This window comes from Rattus norvegicus, chromosome 18, assembly GCF_021556685.1.
Source record: "Rattus norvegicus strain SHRSP/BbbUtx chromosome 18, alternate assembly SHRSP_T2T, whole genome shotgun sequence".
Taxonomy (NCBI): domain Eukaryota; kingdom Metazoa; phylum Chordata; class Mammalia; order Rodentia; family Muridae; genus Rattus; species Rattus norvegicus.
Window position 1 is genome coordinate 30,196,706 of NC_141551.1, and position 20,217 is coordinate 30,216,922.

General features: G+C 47.8%; 1 protein-coding gene across 2 annotated transcripts; it reads left to right on the top strand.

Annotated features, from left to right (window-relative positions):
- Positions 1–5,326: 5,326 nt before the first annotated feature.
- Dele1 (DAP3 binding cell death enhancer 1) lies at positions 5,327–18,324 on the top strand. Of its 2 annotated transcripts, none has more exons than XM_087592862.1 (13): positions 5,327–5,488; positions 6,154–6,268; positions 6,351–6,468; positions 8,528–8,675; positions 9,513–9,671; positions 9,874–9,962; positions 10,064–10,160; positions 12,588–12,730; positions 13,911–14,069; positions 14,153–14,245; positions 15,691–15,850; positions 16,761–16,979; positions 17,559–18,324. In XM_087592862.1, the coding sequence occupies exons 1-12, from the start codon at positions 5,440–5,442 to the stop codon at positions 16,976–16,978; spliced, it is 1,548 nt and encodes a 515-aa protein (XP_087448988.1). In that variant the 5' UTR covers positions 5,327–5,439; the 3' UTR covers position 16,979; positions 17,559–18,324.
- The last annotated feature ends 1,893 nt before the right edge of the window (positions 18,325–20,217 follow it).

Here is a 20,217-nt window from a genome sequence, read left to right on the forward strand (position 1 = left end):
CAAAAAGTTGTGCATGGCGGTGCATACATATAACAACTCCAGTGTGGGGATGGATACAGAGACAATCAGATCCGAGAAGCTGCTGGCCAGAGACCTACCCAAACGGGAAGTTTCTAGTTTAGTAGAAGACCCTGTCTTAAAGGAATTAGGGTAGAGAGTGATAAAGGAAGACAATGTCCTTCTGTGGCTTTTGGATGCGTGTATCTAGGAACAGCACGCACACACGAATGCACGCACACACGTGTATACACAGAAAGTGGAAGAGAAAGAGAAGAGTAAGAAGAGAAGGAAGGAGGAGTTGATGTCACTGTTATCCAACAGGAGGCTCCTGCACAGCCTCTACTGGTCTCTGAAGGACACTTTCCCACACTCATGGCCTGGTGTCTTCCCTTCTATGCTACCTTGGGGCTGGCTCTCTGTCTCACTTTGCCTGACAGAGTGCGGAACGGAACCGGTGCAGGTGTCAGGTCTAGTTTTTGAGACACCTGGCAGTTCTACTTCGTGCCCTCTGAGCCACAATGTAAGAAGTTCAGCTGCCCAGATGGAGAGGCCATGTGGAGTCAAGAGGCTCTGAGACTCCATGCAGAACATACCCAGCCTTTCTGTAGCCCCAGTGGCCTTCATATGACTCTGGTTCCAGATGCCATCTAACTCTAACCTCATGAGAAACTCCAAGTGAGACCAGCAGTATCACATAGCCAAGCACCATCAATTCACAGAACTAGAGGAAAATAATGACTGTTTTAAGCCATAAAAATCTGGAGTATTTGTGGTGCTGCAATAAATAGCTGAAATGTCATTCTGTATTTTAATTGCCTGATGGCTTTGTTTGCACTACTATGTTGTTTCCTCAGTGAGGGTAGGGGCCATATCCTTCTGTTTTTATAAATTATCTTTATTCTTGAGAATTTCATACATGTATACAGTGCAATATGATCATGTACTAATCCACTGCCCACTTCTCTCTCCAACTTCCCCTGTATCTTCCCAGCACATCTCCTTCTCAACTTCAAGTCTTCGTTTCCCTTTGATAGCCCACAGTTAAATTAGTACTGCCCATATGTGCACGGATGTGGGCCGTCCCCGGCAGCCTAGGACAGCCCACCAGTGACCACATCCTCAAAAAAACAATCTTCCCTTTCCCAGCAGATATCAGCTGCCGATAGTTCCTCAAATAAGGGGTAGGGCCTGGAAAGCACCTCTCTCCACTCTATGGGAATTTTAGCTGTCTTGCCCTTGTGCAGGTAACCATACCTGCTCTGAGTTCCTGATGTGATAGTCACATTGTATCCTGAAGATAGCATTTCATAGCATCCCTCCCACCATCTGGCTCTCACATTCTTCTGCCTCCTCTTCCGACATCTTCCCTAAGCCTTGGGGGTTGGAAGGCGAGCGTTGAGGGCTGAGCACTCAGTCGATTCTCAGAACTTTGACCAGTTGTACATCTCTTCATTAACTGCTGCCCACTGTACAAACAAGCTGCTTTGTCTGCTCTGCGGTTGAGACTGGATCTCCTAGGCTGCCTATAGCTCATCGTTAGACTAGGTTGTCCTCAAACTCACGACAATCCTCCTACCTCAGCCTCCCAGCATCCTGAGTGCAACCATAGTGGGTCACGTGCATTTTCTTCAAGTTGTTAAATACTCTGGGCATTACCTAGCACTGAATAAACTCTCGTGAACCTGATTAGTACAAATTAAAAATGCCTACAAAGGGGTTGGGGATTTAGCTCAGTGGTAGAGTGCTTGCCTAGCAAGCGCAAAGCCCTGGGTTCGGTCCCCAGCTCCAAAAAAAAAAAAAAAAAAAAAAAAATGCCTACAAAAATAAAGGCAACAATAAATGTCTACAATACTTCCATTGTGGGAACAGAGTGGCTTGTATACACATCCCGAGAAGTGATTTACTTGGTACCTAGACAATAGGTTCTTTTTTTTTTTTTTCCGGAGCTGGGGACCGAACCCAGGGCCTTGCGCTTCCTAGGTAAGTGCTCTACCACTGAGCTAAATCCCCAGCCCCCGACAATAGGTTCTTAATGACAACAGCTGGTCTTTGTAGAAGGATTGAATCAACTTGACTTTGGGTCACGATCCAAGCGCAGAGAGTGAGGACAGAAGAACAAAGTGGCTGATGGCTCAAGGCAAAAGTCAGGAGTTGCTCCAACAGCGTTGCTGTGGGTTGCACTGAGCAAGTGAATGGATGAGGAGTCCAGCAACCTCCACACAACTCACACCAAGCAGTCTCTTGATGTTCCCAAGAATCTGAGGGAAAAAATAACGTTCCTTCTTTCCCCCTGGAGCATGGGAAACCCACTAGCGACCACATCCTCAAAAATACAACAATCTTCCCTCTCCCAGCACAGATCAACTGCCAACATTTCCTCAAATAAGGGGTGGGGCCTGGAGAGCACCTCTCTCAGCTGTATCAGAATTTTAGCTTGCTTGATCTTGGGCAGGCAGCCACAGCTGCTGAGTTCACGGATGTACAGCTATGTCATGTCCTGAAGCCTTCTAGACCATGTCAGACTAACTATCTGACTTGCCTTGAACTCTCGACCCACCTGCTTCAGTTGTTCAAGGGTTAAGACTACCGGTTTTGTGTCACTACCCCTGGACTTGATACCATTTTGTAAATGGGGGCAGACACATTATTCTCCCTTTCAGACTCCTTCAACTAACGTCACACAGGCTGGGACCTAAATGGAAGTATGTACAATGAACATATTTTTGCTCACATCAGTAATTCTACGATTAGGGTCTGGTTCTTCTGGCAGTGTGCAGCTAAGGGACACTGTGTAAACATATTTTGTGGGCTGACGGTCTTGGTTAAGTCCCGTGTGGGACATAAAATGGGAAGATGCTACCCCTGCCCTGAGGGAGAGAACTGGGGAGACTACACTTACACAGATGAGATAATTAAATAGCAGGACAACATATAATTACTGCTAAACTGTGTAGTAAAATTAAGTGCTACAGGGATTGGGAAAAGCAGAGAAGTGAGGCTCCAGCACTTGGGGAGTCTTCATTGCAGACCCAAGATCTGGCTGAGCCTTGCAGAAGGAAGCCAACTAGAGACAGGCTGGGAGGAAGAAGAGCACAGAAGTCTCAGGAGAACAGAGCCAAGCACATTTGTGGGTTTATTTCAGGCAGCACATGAACTACGAAAGGTGTCCCAATTCCCCAAGCAAGAATGTTTCCGAATAGTTCCCCACATTCAGGTTCCTGGACACTCATTAGGCTTTCTCTGCTTGTAATGCCTCTCCCCTTCTCCTGATAAACTTGTGTTTAAAGACCCAACTCAAATCAAACCACACGTCTGAATCCTTCCACCATACATTCTCCCCACCCCCACTGCTCATGCTTCTATTAAGACGCTACTTACAGTTCCCTGCTCATCCCCTCCACTACTATAATTAATACTAATTTATATTTCTTGAGCACTTTCTATGCTTCAGGACCTCTGTAGACATTTATGTTGTTTTGACTCTCAGCTGCATAAGGTATTGTTTTCCCTACTTTTCAGATAACAGGCTGAGTGTGCTTTAAGAACCCGGCAATGTGGGGTTTGGGATTTAGCTCAGTGGTAGAGCGCTTGCCTAGCAAGCGCAAGGCCCTGGGTTCAGTCCCCAGCTCCCAAAAAAAAAAAAAAAAAAAAAGAACCCGGCAATGCTAACAGAGCTAGGACATCAGAAATCGGGTAATTGCGGGACTAGTGCCCATTTGCTTTTTGTCAGTGCTGGAGATTGAACTTGGTCTTCTGAAGGATTGGCCTGGCCTCTGACAATGAGCTCTGACTTCATCCCTACAACTCTGTTCTCTCTTTTTGAGACAGGATCTCACTATAAACCTCAGAATTGCCTAGACTCATTATGCCTTGAAACTGAGATCCTCCTACCTCAGCCTCCCTACAACTAGAACTATAAGCCTATACCCGACTCCATTCTTTTTTTTCCCCCTTGAGATCTCATGTAGCCCAGGCTGGCCAGGAACTATATAGCTGAGGACAGCCTTGAACTAATAATCCTCCTACCTCCACTTCCAAAGCCTTATGTCACCTCATCCTACTTCAGTCTACTCTTAATGTACTGGAGCCATATATTTTTGGAGACCACAAATGCTGTTTATCAATCTGTCCTCTCCTAGCCTGGAACGGTGGCTGACATATGGCTTGAGAGTGTTTTAAAGATAAACACAACTTTCACACCACATGCCTGGGTCTAAGACTAGGTACAGCCAGTACTCCTTTATCCCAGACACTCCCTCCCACCTAAAAGTCACACACTCTGGGGGAAGGAGAGAGGAACTCTGAACACCTTTCATTTTTTTCACGGGACTCCAGAGTGCCGAAAGTGGGACCAGTTTACAAAAACTTAACTTTGACTGAAACTGAACTGGCAGCTCAGACTGACGAGGGCCTGTGAATTCTTAGGTGGTTTGAAAAGAGCAGCCACTCAAAAAATCTTCAGGAACAAGGAGTCAAGATTACTCCAGACCCTATCCTTTCACAGAGGCCCAGGCAACAGAGCATGAGCAGTAAGGGAAGGAAATAGCCCTACACTGTTAGCTTCAGCAGGCTGAGTTCTCCTAATTTTTTAGGGGCTTTGACTCAGGCCAAACCAGAATTCCTGGCTTAAAGGATTAAAAAGAATCTCAGGACTAACCACTCTGAAGAGCTGGAGATTTTACTAAAGATATCTTTAACATAGGTAACTCTAGGCATAGAAGACGCTTAGGAAAACAAAAACAATACATACCAGCGTGTCAATACGGACTCCTCGAGAGCTGCCATGTTAGCTAGATACCTCTTTAGTGGTTAAGTTACATCGCAAAAGGTTGCTAAGACCCACTCCACTCCTCTCATTGTTAAGTGAATGTATAAGGTGGTTTGTAGGTTGGAATTACAATGCGATAAAGTAAAACCAGGCGCCACAAAGGTTGCACAAAGGGTTTAGTACATGTCCTTTACCTGTAAACTGGGTTTCTGGTGAGATTCCTAAAGAAACAATAGTTTATGGCCTTAAACAACTATTAAGTGCGCTGGAATTCTGGCCCGCTGGCGAGGATTTCCTCTGCCTACAGCCTAAATGTAAAGAGACAAAACCGGACCAGAGCTAGAACCTGGGGGGCAAAACTGCTCTGAGAACTTCGGTCCACCAACCGGCCACCATTCGGATCCGCGCTCCCTCGCGGCTCCTGCAATGGCGATAGAGGACAAAATCTCGGCCCTGGCCCTGCTTCAAGTTCTTGTAGCTCTCACCTAGCTAGCGCCAAGCCCGCCCCATCCGCTACTTCCTTCCTAGAGCGTCATCCTTCCGGCAGGGCTCCTTGCTAATTGGCTGGCTGGGGACTCGGCTGCTAGGGACTGCGCAGTATCAACTCTGGTCCCTGTCCTGTCCTTCGGACCTCGATCCCTTGGCTGCAAGCTCTATGGTGCTGCTACGACATGTGGCGCCTGACAGGGATCCTGGGGCGAGGTAGGGGCTGTCTGCAAGGCGAGTTCCAGCAGGCGATGGACTTGTAACTACAGTGCGCCGCGATCCGCGGGAAGACCGCCATAGCGGCAGTGGGTAGAGTTAGATCTGGGGAGGGCGGGACATAGGGAGCAAGGCTCTATTCAGGCGTCCGGAGCCTTTGGAATTTGAGACGTGGTAGGACAAAGTGGGAAGAAGGTGGAGCTTAGATCCAAGGAGATGGGTGGAGCTCTGAAAGGGAGGAGTCAATGAAAGAAAGCCAATGGTAAGAGGAGGAATTTAAAGACACGTGCTCATTAGAGTGAGACTATATGGTTCTAGAACAGAAGTAGCCACTTGCATCAGAACTCCAGGAGGATTTTTTCAAAATAAACATGCTACATCCTTAAGGGTCTTGCTTTATTATTTCTGGGATGGTGATACCGTGGGATCCCTACTACGCTAAAGAGTTCTGTCTGTACCCTTGTTTAAGAACTACTTCAAGGGCTAGAGGAGCAGGCTCAGTGGTACAGAGCTTGCCTAGCATCTTGAAAGCCTTGGGTTCCATCTCCAGTAAATAATCACACAGACAATAGTGATTATTGGGCTCTCAGGATAAGGTGTTCTCAAAGGTTGGAGGGAAGATTGTAGATACCCTCCTCACTTCAATCCATTCCTGATGGTATGACTGTCCCTTGTCCCCACAGCTCTTCCTCGCCTGCTGGGACCAGGCTTCCGAGGGATAACACCCAAACCCACCAGTTCAGATGGGCCTCAGACAACCTCCACTACCCTGCCACTCCCTAGGGTCAACTTTGACAGGTAAGAGACTGACATTCTGTCATGTGTGGCCTTCAATTCCCAGTGTGTCCAGAACTTAATAGTCTCTAATTGCACCATCTAGATCAGGCTCCCATGGTTCAAAGAGGAACAGGGACCCAAAGTGCTGTGGATGGAAAGAGGCCTTCCACTGGATGTCTGCTCATGTCTCCCCAAACACTCTGCGGGATGCCGTCTCCTGGGTAAGGCTTCCCCACCCTGTCCTGGGAATGCTCTTGCATGGGGGAACATCCAAGTCTAGAAACACATATGTATTCATATGGTGAGGCCTATGACCCTGAGCATGTTCATGGAAACATTGTCATTCCTCCAGCCTCTGCCGTGCACTTACTCTTCTCCATTTGACAGACAGTTACTAACACTTCTGAGCTAATCATCAGGACAGAGTAGAGAACAAGGAAAATATAATTCTCTCCTTCATGGAGGTTAGTGCAAATGATAAGTATCTGATAGCACGGCTTACCAACATGAACTGTTATCCACACATTATCTTGTTTGATATTAAAAAAATCGTGCAAGGGAGATTTAACCTTCATTCCATACAGGAGGACAATCAGGCTTTGGAATGTTAGTAATATATCTGAGGTCACATGACTCTTAAGTGGTAGAACCAGTTTTTCCCGACTGACATTCAAGCTGTACCCCATGGCTGCCTCACCGAGTCTATCTTGTAGAATCACCTAATTCAGAGTCTGATGCATAAGGCTGCTTGATAAATATTTGTTGAACTTGATCTTTAAGGTTGGGAATGCATCAACAACATTAAGTCTCATGCTGGGCAGTAGTGGTGAATGGCTTTATTCCCAGCACTCAGGAGGCAGAAGCAGAAGCAAATGGAGCTCTGAGTTCGAAGCCAGCCTGGTCTACAGAGTAGGTGCCAGGACAGCCAGGATCACGCAGGGAAACCCTGTCTCGAAAAAACAAAACAAAAAATCAAACATTTAGTCTCATAGGGCAGAATCTTGACCCTGCAGGCAGTGTCCCACGTGGCCATTCTAGCTATAAGATATTCAGAGTGGATCACATCTCATTCTCAGGTCTTCTGCATCCCAACCTGGTACTACATGCTGTTTACCTTGGGCAAACGACTTGATCACTCTGATCCTCAATTTTTTTTAAACCTGCCATTTGGTGTCATCAGCAGAGCTGAATATGGAGTGTCTCTGTGATACAAGCATAGCTCTCTGGGTTTCTGTGGACTGGAAGAAGAGTATACCATAGAGAAGGGAGTATTTTTTTTTCATTGTGTCAAAGATCTGAGCTCTAGGTCGGTACCACACTGATTCTATTAGGGAACTAAGCCTGTTGTAGCCTACCAGCCAGCTCTCTAGGTTGTCATCTCTAGGTTCTTCTGTCACCACTGCCCACGTGGAAGGGCCTGCGCACAAACTGTTTCCCACGCCGTGTATCCGTCACCTTATCTTCCTAATGGTGGAGCCTTGTTTTTCTTCCTTCTGGCTGCAGCTCACTCGCCAGCCTCATGGGAACACTTCACGTCACCCTCCTCAGGCTCTGTGCAGCCCTCTGGTTGGCTTTCTTCTAGGTGTTTAGCATAATTGGTTGGTTATTGCATTTGTTTCTCTGTGAGTTTGGGTTTTGTCTTTTTCAACAAAAGCTACAAATGACATGCATTGTATGTTATATACATCTACGGCATAGATACAGACAGATTCTGCCTTTATCTGCTATGGTGCATAGTTCCTGCAGCAATGAAGAAGTATTGGGGTGTGTCCAGCACAGCACAGGAAGACGGGGTGAACAAGCAGCCCTGGGGATAGAATCAAGCCCAGCTCTTCTGTGTGACCTTTTCAAACTTCCCCTTATACATGTATGCTCTTAGGGCTTGGTTGGGTGCTCTGACTTGTCCCTAGATTTTAGGCTAAGCTCCAGCTTACCATAGCCTTTCTGTGCCTGCCTATAGCCTTTTATTCTGTCACTCGCTGGCGTATGCATTCAGCATGCATTTCTTATTGGCATCTACTTTTGCTTAACACTGCCCTGGGCTTTAGGGATACCAGAATGTTCATGGTCCATGGGCCTGCCTCTGTCTTGCTTATAAACTAAACAGGAGTGACAGACCCTAAGTGAATAATTGAGAAGGACTACAGAACACCAAAGGCCAGGCTCACATGCCATGAAAGTACACGGTGTGGAGCTGCCCCTGTTAGTCAAGAGAGGCTACCGGGCAATTGATAAATGACCGTTGGGGGCCGTGTCCCTGATGGACTGCTTTCTTTTCAGGGCACTCTGGCCGTGCTGGCCTTGCACCTGGCGAGGCAGATTCACTTCCATGCACCTCTGGTAGCAGGACCTCAGTCAGCTGAACGCTGCTCTTGGCACAGTCCCCTGTACCGCTTCCTCTCCTCTTCCTGGTGGCACCCGCACTCCTGTGAGTTCTTGGTCCTCAAGGGGCAACGGAGGGAGGCTGGGAGTTTTCTTTGGGCCAGGAAGTATCTCTGGCTACACCTCAGGAAGAGGGCCATCAGCGGCTCCTTACATTTCCTATCTAAAGTCAGAGGAAGAGGAGTGGGAAAATGCTATCCGCACTGGGTGTGGGCCATGCCGCCCCTAAGTGTTCTTCAGTGTCCTTCTGTCACCTCCTAGAGAGGAAGCCCCAAGGTCTAGGCTACTTTAGACCCTGGGTGTGGCTTCCTTTCCAATCCTCAACAAGTTAGGTTCAGTTCTACGGTCACTCATCAGTAACTCCTACTGAATATGTATTTTGGATTGTGTTCAAAAAGCCTATAACCTCATGATTATGACTCTGGAGTTAGCTTGAAAGGGTTCAAATCCCACAATTACAGTTTACTGACTACTCTTATGTCCCTGAAGAAATCGATTTTAATCTTCCCATACCTCAGTTTCTATGGCTAGCCGTGCCTAGCACATAGTATACACTTGGTTATTGTTGGTTGGAGTATAAGTTCTTGTCCTATTTAGCAGACAGTGTGTTAGCATTAAGCAGAGAGCTGGATACTAGGCTACAGACAGTGAATGAGGTAGGTACTCCCTGACACTGCGAGAATTCAAGTGATTTGTGCTTAGGACGGGACGTCACCATACAGATCCCTGTAAAGGAAGGCCAGACAAAGTAGAGAAGGAAGAGTAGAAAGGAGTTCCACAATTCTTCTGGCCTCCCAGATCTCAGAGAGACGGACTGGCAAGTGCCCCCTGCTTCCCAAGAACTGATCCCTTTCTCATGTGACATCTTGCTGGCTCTCTCCAGCACTTCGGAGGCATGTTCTTCCCAGTCCTGACTGCCCGGCTCCCAGGAACACTGGCCTGAGGGAACCAAGACTGGGCCAGGAAGAACCCGCAGCTCGATCCCAGGGCCTTCCTTCAGATAGCTCCCTGAAACCTGGCTTTCTGAACCTACCTGAAGAAGGTGCGACCTCACCTAATATCTACAGGTGGGGGAGGGGCTGGCAGATGGCCCTTTGTTACTCACTATACCCGGGTAACCAGTTGTCATTCCTTTGAGGCCTCTTGCTTTCTGGGGTGCCTGAGAGTTACTGGACATAGACAGGGCAGACAGGGAGACGTCACACCTTCTCTCTGACCATGGGGTGTCGGCCTTTCCCTTGCAGAGCCCAGTGACTTTGGCTTCCTGAATGCTAGCAGGGACTTCACATCCCAGGCAAAGGCAGCTGAGGCCGGCCCCCCTGGAGGAAAAAATGTATGGTCCAGGTTTGGAACCCTAGATACCCACTGCACTCTTGGGGCCAGTGGAGATCCAAGTGGATCACACCTTGACGCTGCTTTCTCTTTCTTCTCTAGGAGCAAGACAAGCCCAAGGCTCTTCCTCTGGAGGAGGCTGTGACTTCCATCCAGCAACTCTTTCAGCTCAGCGTTGCCATTGCTTTCAACTTCCTGGGTACCTGGTTCCCTAGACTAAGGAAACGGCATAGGGTGGGTGGGGTGCAGTCAGAGTAGAGAAGGGTTTAAACGAGGGGTTTATCTTCTCTTGGGTAGGTAGACCAGATGTGGCATGGTGGTTCAGCTCCCTGCTCATACAGGTTCAGCCAGTCTAAAACTAGCTCTCGCCTTGAGTCCTGGTCAGCTGGGAAGAAGGACACAGTATGCTAGAGGACCAGTCCTTTCCTCTAAGGGCGTGACCTTGAAGGTACCCTTTATGGAGGTACATAAACCACAAGGTAGACTTATAGGCCATCTGTTACAGAGGAGGCTGAGAAATGTCTTCAGTCAGACGGCCATGTGCTTCCTTGAAAATTCTGTCCTGTGTAGGCAGTAGAAAATAATTTTAGAGGACACCCAGCCTTCTCTGCCATGCTTAGAAAAGGCCCCAGTGCATAATGGGAACAAACCCTGATTAAGTCTAGGAGCTCCGCATGACTCAGCAGTTTGTCCTGGTTCTCTGGTAACTTGGCTCATGTCTCTACCATCTAAGGTGAATTCCCAGCAGCAGCTGATGGGGCCCAGTAGTTGAGTGGGTGAGAGACTGAGGCTCAGTTAGAGAATATTTACTGGCTGTACACCATTTTCTTTATTCTCACGATGTTGACCTGTGAATTGAAGGATAATAAATAGTAAACTGGACAGGTATCATGGTGTACAGTTTCAATCTCAACACTGGAGGCAGAGACAAGAAGATCCTTTGAATTTGAGGCCAGCCTGGTCTATGTAGTATATGCCAGGACAGACAAGGGTACATAATGAGGCTCTGGGTCAAAAAGGAAAAACAGTAATCTGGCAAATAAAATGAATTTCAGATGATAAATGTTTTGAAGAAATTGAATAAGGGGATGTTTTTGCAACTTGGGTAAGGAGTGACTTTTCATGTTGAAATATGCTGGAAGGGAGACCTTTGAGCTAACCCCAGCTGACGAAGGCAAGCTACTTTTGTTCCCATCTGGAGAAAGCTTTCCAGCAGAGGGGAAAGTGAGAGCAAAGGTCCTGAGGCAGCCTCAGGTTGTACTTGTCAAAGGGTAAAAGAGAGGTAAGCATAGCTGGAAGTTAGCGAACACAGAAAGGGTAGGTGGATGACGTCACAGAAGCAAGCGGCAGGAGCGAGATCACGTCAGGTTTTCTGAGCCCAGGAAGAGATTGTAAGACAGGAAGCCACTGAAGCATGAAGAAGGATGGTCATGTGACCCGTGTGGCTGTTTACAGAGCAACATGGATTGATGCCAGGCAGGCAGGAAGACCTTGCTGAGAACTAAGCAAGGTTTGATGAGGGCTTAGCCACGGCTAGGGGAAGCAGAGACCAGAGGAGTAGAGGAATCCAGGTTACTGGTGAACAGTGGCCTCTTCTGCCCCTTGTCTCTCCTTCCCAAGGACCTGGGATCCGTGAACTCTAGACAGGGAGGGAAGTGACTTTAACTCTGCTTGCTGAAGGAGTGAGATCTGGAGGGGCAGGTTCTTCTCAGAATGCTTGTGCCTGTCCCTCCATTCACGTATTCATTTATTCAGCAAGTGCTGAGCCCTGTGGTGGAGCACAAAGGCAGCACAAGCTATAATCATATTTTGCATTTATGTAGAATTTTCATCCCATGCAAAATTACTTCTCCAGTCTTGTTCTGCCTGCCTCGAGGATTTTACAGTATAATTGAAGAGACAGGGCTTATTCTTTTGTAACAGCTGCGTCTGTAGACAAAGGTTTGGTATATTAGGAAAGTGCTAAAAAGAGTTTAAAACCCGGAGTGTAGTCTGAAGGTTCTAGAACAGAAGCGACGGGAGGCCTGGCAACAGAATCAGGACACGGGGTCTCAGGCAGGAGTCAGTTTGAGCAAAGATGAGAACTGGCAAAGTTGAGTCCTGGCTTTTTCCATAATGCCTGGGCAAAGGGCCCTGACTCATTCTCTGGGATCTCTTGACCTACTGAGCCTGGGGGACAGGAGTCAAGGATGTTCCTGAGACCCAGGGGCCAGCCCTTGATAGTGTTTCAAGGTCACCGCTGTCAGAATTACTTAGGATTCTTTCCTGTCTGTGAGAATCTTGTCACCCTGATTAAGATTCATACCCCTGACAACGTCTCATTGGTGGAGACGAGCACAGGCATATTGATGGACAGCCTCAATATGGAGGAGGGGGAGGGGTTCTTCCCAAAAGGCAGTCAGAACTTTGGCCACATAAGCAAACAGAGCCACCAGTCTCTGGCACCAAGCCCCTGACCTCTAACCTCCCACCCCCACCCCACCCCAGTGAGCCAACTGGAAAAGTAAATGTTGCACACTTGAAAGAGGGATTCTGGGAGGAGACGAGCAGCCGTCAGGGTGTGGTTGACGATGTAGAAACACAGTTTGGTGGGAACCGTGTGTGTGTTCTCCATGCTTTCCTACAGGGACAGAGAACATAAAGACAGGGGACTACACAGCAGCCTTCTCCTACTTCCAGAAAGCCGCAGACCGTGGCTACAGCAAAGCACAGTACAATGTGGGCTTGTGCCTAGAGCATGGCAGAGGCACCCCCAGGGACCTCAGCAAGGTACCGTTTCATCCCCAACCCAGCGAGCTCAAAAACTGAGCAGTAAGCAGAAGGGTAGTTCTACTTCTCTTCCTGGCTCTGTTGGAGCCCTGCTGTGACTCCAAAGTAAGATATTCCTAACTTACAGACATGTACTCAGAACCCAGGGGGTGCAGACACTTTGCCCTTCTTTGCAACTGTATGCTCAGAGCCTAGATTTGTGCCCTGATGGAAGAAAGTAATTTTAAGATAGAAAGACAGGTATACAAGGGTGTCATATGTGAAATATTTCGTTGACCTGAATGTGAAAGGAAGGGGGAGAATCACATTAATGTTCTTTTATGTCTGTGGTACCATAGTAATGATATATCAGACCTAAATCGACAGGCAAAAACACTCAAAGTATACTGTTATGTCTCCTTCACTGTATGAATGTATATTCATACATAAACATATAGGGGCCACAGAGATGGCTGAGCACTTAAGCCGACTAGCTGCTCTTTCAGAAGACCTGGGTTCAATTCCCAGTACCTACGTGGTGGCTCACAACCATCTGTAACTCCAATTCCAGGAGATCTGACATCCTCTTTGGCCTCCACAGGCACTGTACAAGCGTGGTGTACACACATACATGCAGGCAGAACTCCCATGCACACAAAATAAAAACAATTATATATTATATATTTTTATATATACCTGCAATGTATATAGACATGTATACAACCATACATGTGTAATTTTCCACATAGTGTGCAATGTGTATAACTTATCCATGGAAAAAACTTGGAAGCCTATACCCTATTAATTTTAATAAAGAATATCTTAATTGACCATGGTAACACATACCTATAATTCCATCACTCTGGAGGCTGAGGCAGAAGAATTTCCACATATTTGAGGCCAATCCGAGCTCTATAGACAGTGACAGGGCTGTTGATACAGAACTCTTGATATAAAACTCTATATCAACCCCCTCTCAAAAAAGCAGCAGATCAGAAACACCAGCAAAAGCCTAATGCTCTTTAGAATGCAAAATATATTGGGGTTTCACTATTGTATTTTAGGTTTCTGTTTTTAAGTTTTGACTTTCCACCATTTACCTGACTAATATATAATGATTATGTATTTATTTGAATGATTTTTAAAATTTCAAGGAAAGAGGCAAGTCATCTGCAGTCTGGTTCTCTCTCCTGTTGCCCAGGCTATCCTCTTTTACCACCTGGCTGCTGTCCAGGGCCACAGCCTGGCTCAGTACCGCTATGCCAGGTGCCTGCTGCAAAGTCCAGGCTCTATGTCAGACCCCGAGCGACAGAGGGCTGTCTCTCTGCTGAAGCAGGCTGCAGACTCTGGCTTGACAGAGGTGAGTGCCGGTGCTGGGATCCGTCTAAGTGAGGTATCAGAGCCTGAAAGTGACCAAGATGCTTTGTCATTCCTCCCCAACAGGCCCAGGCTTTCCTTGGGGTACTGTTTACCAAGGAACCACACCTGGATGAACAGAAAGCTGTAAAATACTTTTGGCTGGCAGCCAGCAATGGGGTACGTATGAGGTCTCTGGTCTGTGCATGTTGGGGAGCAAGTCTGATAAGAAAAGGGATTTGGAAACTGGTTCTGAGCTCTGAGGTATGGTATGTTTTCTAGGAGCCTTTGGGCTGATTCAATAATCCTATCAATAATACTGATCAATAATGTCATGGCTTCCTCTGCTCCACTGTGTGACCTTAGACAGGGCCACTGGGGCGCTGAGGTTAAAGGTGGAGACTGCTCATCTGAGGTGGGAATGCTTGCTCTCCTTTGGGGTGTGGCATAGCAGGCTCCTCTACGAGCCACCGGGCCTGTTGCTACACATGCACCACACATCGGGCCGTCCATCACTTCTTGATTCAAATCTGCTTCATCGCCTTTAAAACAAGCACAAAATGCCCACCTTCTTCATCATCTGCTATCTGCCACCTCATGGAGAGATGCCTGGAAGCTATGCCTGAGACTAGCTGTCATGGTGGGACGTCAGATACAAATGGAGAGAGGGATACCTAGTTGTCTGCCCTGGGTGCTGACATTCAAGGGGCATCACCCAGTTTATTCCATGGGTGTTGGTTCCATGGGATGTTGATGAGGAATGCCAGGGGAATGACTGCTTGGATTTCAAGAGCACCAAGTGAAGACAGTTGTTTCAGTGTGGACAGTCTCAGAGATTTTTAATCACTGAAGCGCTGAGGTGATCGGCGGTTTGATGGATCCCTCCAGTGTATGGGATCAGTACGCATGTTCAGAAGAGCATAGACAAGTCAGCAGTCATGGATTGGAGCTCACAGTGTGCACAATGTCATTTTTCCTGCATAGGGCATCACTGCTTCTCTTTGAAAAATATGGTAAGAGCTCTAGTGAGGGGGAGAGCTCAGTGTTGTGCATAGCCAAAGGGGAGTATGATGCTAGTGGCAATGACCTAAGCCTTTATCATGCAGTGACAACCTAAACAGGCAGTGCTTCTGTCAACTTGTTCTATAGGTAAGGAAACTTAGGCACCTAATACCTACTCATTCTGTCTCAAAGAGGAGCATCATGTCAGCGAGGAGAGAGAGCCAGAGCCACAGGCAGGGGGCAAAGCCTCTGACAAGGACATGCTTGTGTTGTGGTTTCTGTTTTGCAGTCCTCTCAGGCTAAGTCAGGGAGTCAGACCTGGCTTCGAGAAACCTGCCTGCAGGCTAGCCTGCTGGCCACTTTCCTGTCCATCAAGGGCTGAACCCTTCTGCAGGCTTTTTCATCCATTTCCTGCAAGAGAAGCCTTCACACTGACGGGGTGGAATCTCCCTGGGCAGAGGAACCTAACTCCTTTGGCAAGCACTGGGCCTCTACATTACATGGTCGAGGAGCTTGGAGTGTGTGTGGCAGGCTACGTGCATGAAGGCCCAGCATGCCCCCTGACTCCACCTTCCTCCTGACTGAGCATTACAGTTCTTCAGTTTGTCTGTCTTCTCCTTTAGGACTCTCAGAGCAGATTCCACTTGGGAATTTGCTATGAGAAGGGCCTTGGTGTACAGAGGAATCTGGGAGAGGCTGTGAAGTGCTACCAGAAGTCAGCGGCTATGGGGAACGAACCCGCCCAGGAGAGGCTTCGGACCCTCTTTAATGTGGAAGCAGCAGGTAATACAAGTCAAGGCCTGGTTCCTTCCATGCCTAGTGCCTTGTGACAAAAGAGGGTATTAGCCCCAGGTCTCCCTGTCAGTCCTGGCCCTAGCAGTAGTTAGAAGCCCAGCTTTCCGAGTGAAGCAAACATGTGTCTTAACCTCTGCTGACACTGAACTAGAACTCCATGCCTTTCAGTCTTAGTCTCTTCCCTAACAATCACAAGTTATCAACACCTTAGCTTGTTGTAAGCACTACATTTCAAGGGAAATAAAGGGCTTAGCATAACCAGTCATGGTGCTGCCTGCCAGGAGTGACAACATTAGGGATACTGAGCCACACATTCCCAGGCAGGTTGGATAACAGCAAGAAACTGCTTTAGGAAAAAATCATAGCAGAGTATAGCTCACAGTAAGTGTTTAGTAAACTAGGAAATGATGGTTGCTGTCAGGATTTTCTAAGAGAGCCACTTGAGGCTGGCTGAGCCACCTTTCTAAGGCAGTGAAAACCCTACTCACATCTGAGTTACAGGGGCTGGGCCCCATTAGAAATTCCAGGGGAAGGAACCGGAGAGATGGCTCAGTGGTTAAGATCATTGTCTTCTCTTCCAGAGGCAGGACGCTGGATACATGATAAATAAATAAATCTTAAAAAAAAGATAGAACAGAAATTTGAGGGGAGCCAGGTCCTTTAAGAAGACCCTGCCCTACAGGCAAGGTGGGTTACACCTTTAATTCCACCACTAGAGGCAGAGTCGGGCTCATCCCTGAGTTTGAGGCCAGTATAGTCTAAATAGTGAGTTCTAGGTCAGGCAGTATTATGTAGAGACCTCGCTGCAATCAAACAAACAGACCCAGCCCCCTCCACCCACCCCGCCACCCCAGGACTGATGATTAAGCTTTGCTGTCACCTCTTTTTGTTGCCTCAGGGCCCAGCCACCTGGCTATAGGACTGAAGTCTTTCTCCAGCCCCTCCCTCTGTAGCCTGAACACCTTCTTGGCTGGCGCCTCAGGCCTCCCTCATGCCTCAAGCACTGGAAACCTAGGCCTCCTCTGCAGAAGTGGCCATCTTGGAACCAGCCATGGAGCCCCCAGCAGGGCTATGCCATCCTTGGAAAGGAGTCTCGTAAGACTGGGTTTTGGCTAAGGTGAGATTAAATGCAGCCCTGGCTGTGCCTGGTGGGCTAGGAAGAGGGTGACTGGAGGTTGGGTGGCAGAGATCTGCCGTTAGTATAAACCTAGGGTCACGATTCCGACTGGTACTCAGGCGCCCACCCAGTTCAAGTGCATGGCTAATTGGTGACTTTAGCTTTTTCTCCACTTGAGCCTTGGGCCTCCTCTCACGTAAGCCTCAAATGCAGCAAAAATATTCAGTCAGTAACCCCACACACCCCCCCCCTTCTGTTTTTGAAGCTAACTTCTGTTCTTGAGCTTCTGTTTCCTCACCCTTAGACCATACCATAGTTTGCCAACAACCCTGGGTGTGTGCTTGCCCCTAACAGTTTACATGATGTATGTAATCAAGAGGCTTTGCTTTAGTAACATGTTTAATATACAATGGCAGAAGTACTGAGATGTTTCCATGAGTAGCTGAAGCTCAGGAAATCCTGACAGTGCTAGTCTTCTCGCCTTGTCCATCCCCAATGAGCTCATGATCATTTTTGTCTTTGATGTGGAAAAGAGAAGTTACCTGAGTGCTTGCTTGTGTCTGCTTGGCCTTTTTTCAGACCTCGTCCTTAGGAATGAGAGTTCTCAGAGACAGCACAATTTGAGTCCCAAAGAAGAGGCAAGTTAGCTACTTACCCTCCCAGAAACCATCAGCACCTCCCAGCTCCATAAAGAAGAGGAAGGTGTGTGAAGAGCTAGAGGGCTGTGCCACCTGGAAGCGATGACCGGATTTCTACCATGCTTCCTCAGTTGTAGACTGAGGGCTCCTGCCTTAAAGATTGAGGTGCAACCATTTCCCTGCAGAAAGATCCTTACTCCTTGCTTAGGTTCCCAAAGACAGACTGGTGCCTGCAGTTCCACGGCCTTAAGAATCACCAGGCTGCTGGCGTGGTGACCCATGCCCAATCCCAGCACTCAGGAGGCAGAGGGGCAGGCAGATGTCTATGAATTCAAGGCCAGCCTGGTCTACAAAGTGAGTTCCAGGACAGCCAAGGCTGTAATCACAGAGAAACCCTGTCTCAAATCACCACCACCACCACCATATAAAACAAAAAGAACAAAACAAAAAAAGAAGAGGAAGAGGAGGAGGAAGAGGAATTACCAGGTCAAGATGAAGATCAAAACTGACATCATGACTCTGGCCCAGACTTCTGGTCTACCAGTCCACACTGCCATGTTATTTGAAAACATTATCTATTGTCACCCTGTAGAACAGTGGAGATTAGGCACCTGGAGTCTTGGAGCCAGAGGGTGGAGACCATGAGTCCTTTTTAGGAAAGGTCAGGTAGGGATATATAAGTGTTTAATAAAACAGATGGTGGATTACCTCTCGGTCTTGCCCTTGAGTGTGTTGGAGAGAACCAGGGAGATGGGCAGAGGGAAGCAGGGCTGAGGCTCCATCCTCATCTCTAAACTCTCCATTAACCAATTTAAAGGGTCTTAAAAGCTCTCCAAGAGAGAGACTGAGACAAAAATGACTTCAGAGTCAACGCTAATGACTCCAATTACTGAATTTGTGAATAGCTGTTCCCCAGCTTCTGGAAATTAGCCCAAGTTCAATAGCAGAAATGTGGTTGTGGGTAGTGAGTGGGAGGGACTGAGGACCAGCACTGCCCCTACCTCCCACGGCTGCTGTTTCCTCGCCTGGCCAGCATGCTCAGTTCAAAGATGGCTTTGGGAGGGAAAGTATTTCCTTCTGCTGCCTACCCCGACCTCTCTCAATTTCTGTGAGGTCTTAAGCACCTCCTTTCGCCCAAGGCTCCAGTGCCTCCCCTGCATCCTCGCCGTATACACTCTCCTCACCCACATTGGACACCTTACATGCTACCTTCCTCAGACCATGCTCCTTAGACATGGGTACCTGGTCATGTCCCAACACTCAGAGCAGCGTCCCATGCAAGGCAAAGGCTCTGTGTTCAGAGTCTGAAGCCCTGCAATACACTAACCTCTGTGGCAAAAATAAATCATAAATAGAAAGGTTTTTGTGGTCAGATGAGTTTGGGAAGCATTGCCCTAGACGGCCTCTTTTTATAGACTCACAGTACACAACAGCATAGGCAGTTCCAAGAAGCCCTGCAACAGGATGGAGGTTCTTCAGTGAAACAACAGAGCCTTCCTGGGTGTCCTGAGAAGTGTCAACACCAGTACTCCCAGGAGTCTCACTAAGCCAAATGAGGTCATTTGGGTCCCCTGAGCTCTGCTTGCTTCCCCAGCTGCATGTCAGACAGTGTATCCAGGTATCCTGCAGTGAGGTGCAACAAGGCTCTCCCTCCCACTCAGTCCTTGCTGGACTAGATACAGGCTGTGGGGGTACCTGAGTTGGGATGGGGTAGCGCTAACCTCTCCAGCCTCAGAAAGAAGAGCCTCTGCTGTGGGGGAGGGCAGGGTAGAAGTCCTAAGATGTTATGGGGGCACAAACCCACTGCTATGCAGTCTCGATACAGCCCCAGGGGACAGGCTTCAGGACAGACCCAAAACTGCTGTGCCTCTGCCATTGAAATTCTATTACTGACTCATTAGTGCCCTGAGAGAAAATTGTGACAGGATGACAGGGAAGTGGCCCCACAGCAGGACCAGCTTGTCTTGGGTGCTGGGCCATGCAAGGGCTAAGGCCTAGCTGTGGAACCAGTTCCTTAGCCATGAGATCTCTGAGCAAAGCTGTACTGATGCTCTGTCCAGGAAGCCATGATGCTGTGGTAGGAACACGACCATTAGACCCTCATTACTAATATAGTGCAGGGCACACAGGTGCTCAGCAATTGCTTAGTCAACAAATGGTGATTTCATGCACCCCATCTACTCTGTGCCCAGCAACAAACCCACACATAGTAGGTGCTTTAAATAATTGTAGATGGATGAATGGTTATGCCTTTCCCTTCTATGCCTTCTATGATCACTGTGCTACTTTTGACACTTAAAATTTCCAAGAGGGCTGGAAAGATGGCTCAGTGGTTAAGAGCACTGACTGCTCTCCCAGAGGTCCTGAGTTCAAATCCCAGCAACCACATGGTTGGGATCTGATTCCCTCTTCCGGTATGTCTGAAGACAACGACAGTATGCTCATATATAATAAATAAAGAAATCTTTAAAAAAAATTTCCAAGAAATACAAAACATGCCAAGTGTAGTATCTTACATCTGTAATCTTAGCATGCAAGAGGTTGAGACAGGAGGATTACCTTGAGTTCAAGGCCTGCAATGAGAAACTCTGACTCAAACA

Excerpts from the sequence above, each read along its gene's own strand:
- Dele1 (XM_087592862.1), top strand. The coding sequence starts at position 5,440 with ATGTGGCGCCTGACAGGGATCCTGGGGCGAGGTAGGGGCTGTCTGCAA. Across the intron at positions 5,489-6,153 it reads AGGTAGGGGCTGTCTGCAAG|CTCTTCCTCGCCTGCTGGGA; the intron begins GCGAGTTCCAGC and ends TTGTCCCCACAG. Across the intron at positions 9,672-9,873 it reads TCTGAACCTACCTGAAGAAG|AGCCCAGTGACTTTGGCTTC; the intron begins GTGCGACCTCAC and ends TTTCCCTTGCAG.